Source organism: Haliaeetus leucocephalus, unplaced genomic scaffold (assembly GCF_000737465.1).
Source record: "Haliaeetus leucocephalus isolate CR32 unplaced genomic scaffold, Haliaeetus_leucocephalus-4.0 Scaffold110, whole genome shotgun sequence".
Classification (NCBI taxonomy): domain Eukaryota; kingdom Metazoa; phylum Chordata; class Aves; order Accipitriformes; family Accipitridae; genus Haliaeetus; species Haliaeetus leucocephalus.
Window position 1 is genome coordinate 1,399,795 of NW_010972546.1, and position 2,853 is coordinate 1,402,647.

At 63.8% G+C, this 2,853-nt stretch overlaps 1 protein-coding gene across 1 annotated transcript; it reads right to left on the reverse strand.

Moving 5' to 3' along the window:
• Nucleotides 1-82: 82 nt before the first annotated feature.
• Nucleotides 83-2,303, reverse strand: LOC104842999 (chromosome unknown open reading frame, human C17orf96). Its single transcript, XM_010585686.1, has 3 exons — nt 2,049-2,303; nt 1,380-1,822; nt 83-911 (listed from the first exon to the last, which is right to left on the reverse strand). Exons 1-3 carry the CDS (start codon nt 2,301-2,303, stop codon nt 83-85), a joined length of 1,527 nt encoding a protein of 508 aa, XP_010583988.1.
• Between the last annotated feature and the right edge of the window lie 550 nt (nt 2,304-2,853).

The following is a 2,853-nucleotide window of genomic DNA, read 5'->3' on the forward strand; positions in this document are numbered from 1 at the left end:
AATTCTCCCGGGACCCCCCCCCGCCCACCCTGCAGCTCTCATCTGTTGCATGTAAACCTTTCCTCCGGGCCGTCCGCTGTCCTTAGAGATCCTCCAAGCTATAGCCCCGGAATTTGAGGCTGGGGGGCACGGGGATGGCGTTGCCCCCCAGGTGCCAGCTCCACAGGGGGTGAGTTTTGGAGAGGGCCCAGGAGTTTTTGACCCCCAGGGAGGAGGCAGGACACAGGTCCCCATCTTCCCCCACGACCAGGGAGGGAATACAGGGGAAGTTGCCCATGAGGCTGAAGGAATTCCGAGGCGGGGTTGGCCCGGCGCTGCCGAGGCGTTTGCAATGAGTGTTTCCCTTTTTGGCATTCCTCCTTTGAGTCTTTTGTGGCCTCCCTTTAGAGGAGCTCTGTTGCCTTTCTGCCTCAGCGCCTCTGGCAAGGCGTCTGCGCTTGGCATTCCTTTCCGAGCCATTGCCTTTCAAAGCTTTGTTTGACAAGGTGCTGGGGCTCTCTGCTCTTTTGGAGCCGGGGGATTTGAGCTCTGCGGTTTTACAGGGCTCCGTCCTCCCTCCGGGCCGCAAACTTTTCCCGTCCAGGTTGAACCCTTTGGCGTAACACCACAGCTTGGATTGCCGGATCAGGCGGTCAAAGTGCTCCCGCCGGGGCTCCCCCGGCTCCCCGGGGGGGACCGGCCCGAGGCTCCCCGCCAGCTCCTGAGCCGGGGGCTGCGGGGCCGAGCCCGGGGCCGGCTCTCGGGAAGGCGTTCGCCCGCCTAAAGCTCCGCTTTGCCTCTCTGCCTGGTCACTGGGGCCTAACGAGGCTGCTCTATTGTTCGAGGCATCTTTGTGCAAATCCTTCCCTTTGGCGCAGGGCTCCGCGTCCCCAAAGCCTCCCTCCTTTTGTTGCGGATCCCCCCCAGGGGTGCTGCTCGGGGAGGGAGGGGGGGAGGAGGAGGAGGAGGAGGAGGAGGAGGAGGAGGAGGAGGAGGAGGAGGAGGAAGGGGAGGCCTCCTGCTTTGCGTACAGCTCCGGCAGCGGCTGGGCCCCCGAGCCCAGGGCTGGAGCCGGGCTCAAACTTTCCAAAGTTGACGCTCGCAAAGTCCTGGCCCAGAGCTGCTGCGAGAGGAAGAGGAGGTTGGGGTCGGGGCGCAGGGCTTTGCCCACGCTCGGGGGGGGCTCGGCGGGGCGCTCCTCCCCGAGGGGCTCCCGGGGGGGCTGCGGCTGGAAGCGGGGCAGAGCCGCCTGCCTGTACCGGGTGCTCTGCACCGAGTCCCCGCTGCACAGCGAGCTGCTCTCCGACTCCGAGGAGCTGCCTTCCTCGCTGCTGCACGACGTGTCCCCTTCCTCCTCCTCCTCCTCCTCCTCCTCCTCCTCCTCCTCCTCTTCCTCCGACGAGTCGCTGGAGGTGGCGGGGCTGGACCCCCCGAAGTCCAGGCTGGAGTCCGAGTCGCTGGAGTAGCCGGCGGAGGTGCCCTGTCTCTTGGAGCCGGGAAAGACGGAGGAGGAGGAGGAGCGGCCTTTCCTGGGGGCCGCCGGCCCCTTCTCCACCGGGAAGAGCCCCTTGGCACAGCAGGGCCCCCGCTTGCGCCGGCCCGGCTGGGCGAGCGCGGCCGCCTGCGCGGCGGGATGCGCGGCCGCGGGATGCTGCAGCAAGGCCAGGTCGCGGGGGTGGTACCCGGCCAGGACGCCGGCGAAAATCCCCCCCCGAGCCGTCAACCCGCAAGCCCTCCGGCCCCGGGGGGGCTTTTCGAAGGCGGGGAAGGCCCTGGGGTGGAAGGCTTGCGGGAGCAGCGGGGCCGGAGCCGAGCGCGGCTTGGGGAAGCCGGGGGGCAGCGGCTTTGGGCGGCCCGCGGGGGGGGGGGGGGGACACGCAGCCCCCGCCGGCTCGGCAGGGCGGCAGCAGCTGGGGCCGGGGGCAGGGGAAGAGCTCCCCCGGGCCCGGCAGCAGCAGCTGCTCCCTCCTCTTGCTCTTCCTTTTCCTCTTCCTCCTCCGGGGGCTGAGGCTCTTGCAGGAGGTGCAGAGAGCCTCCAGGTCCGCCTTGGAGATGAGGGAACATTTCACCGCCCGGGTGGGCACCGAGTTGATGGCTTTGAGGGTCCGGAGCTCTTTGAGATCGCAGCGGCGGCTCTTGATCTTTAAGGTTTCCATCTTCTTGCTGATGGTGGTCCTGGGGATATCCTTAAACAGGTCGCTGAGGACCTGGGCCAAAGCAAACATCTGGGTGCCATTGATCTGTAAGTATCCCAAGTTTATCCCTTCGATTTCTTGATAGCCGGCATGAAAATCCCCCGGCCTGGCTTCCCCATTGTAATCCATGGTGGCTGGAACAATTCCGAAGGTCCCTTCGCAGGTCAGGAACATTTTGCAAGGAGCATTTACTTTGTCTCTTTCAAAGGGGGCATTGAAAATAAGGACATATTTGTTTCCACTCCCTGATCACACACATCCCTACCCCTCCGGAGAGGTGGGGGAGGGGGGAGGGGGAAAAAAAAAAAAAAAGGCAAAAAAAAAAAAAAAAAGCCAAAGCAGTCGATCTCCCTTTCAAACGCTCCAGTCAATGGTTTGCAACATCTTCCAAACACCCAGTTCCTCCGCCTGTACCGGGGGTTGACTCCTCGTCTTCCCCCTCCCCAGCAAAAAAAAAAGAAAGAAAAATAAAGAAGTCAAACATCTTGCATCCTCCAGGCTCCCCCCGGCCAGCTCCCACCCCGCGGCCGCGCACCCCACCTTCCACTTCAAAAATAATCTCTTTTTTGGGGGGGGGGGGCGGGAGGGGGGGTGGACGAGGAATCAACAAGCACAGCCCCCCCCTTCGCTGTGCAAAGCCACTGAGATGCTTAAGCAAACAAAGCTCCCGACAAGGAGG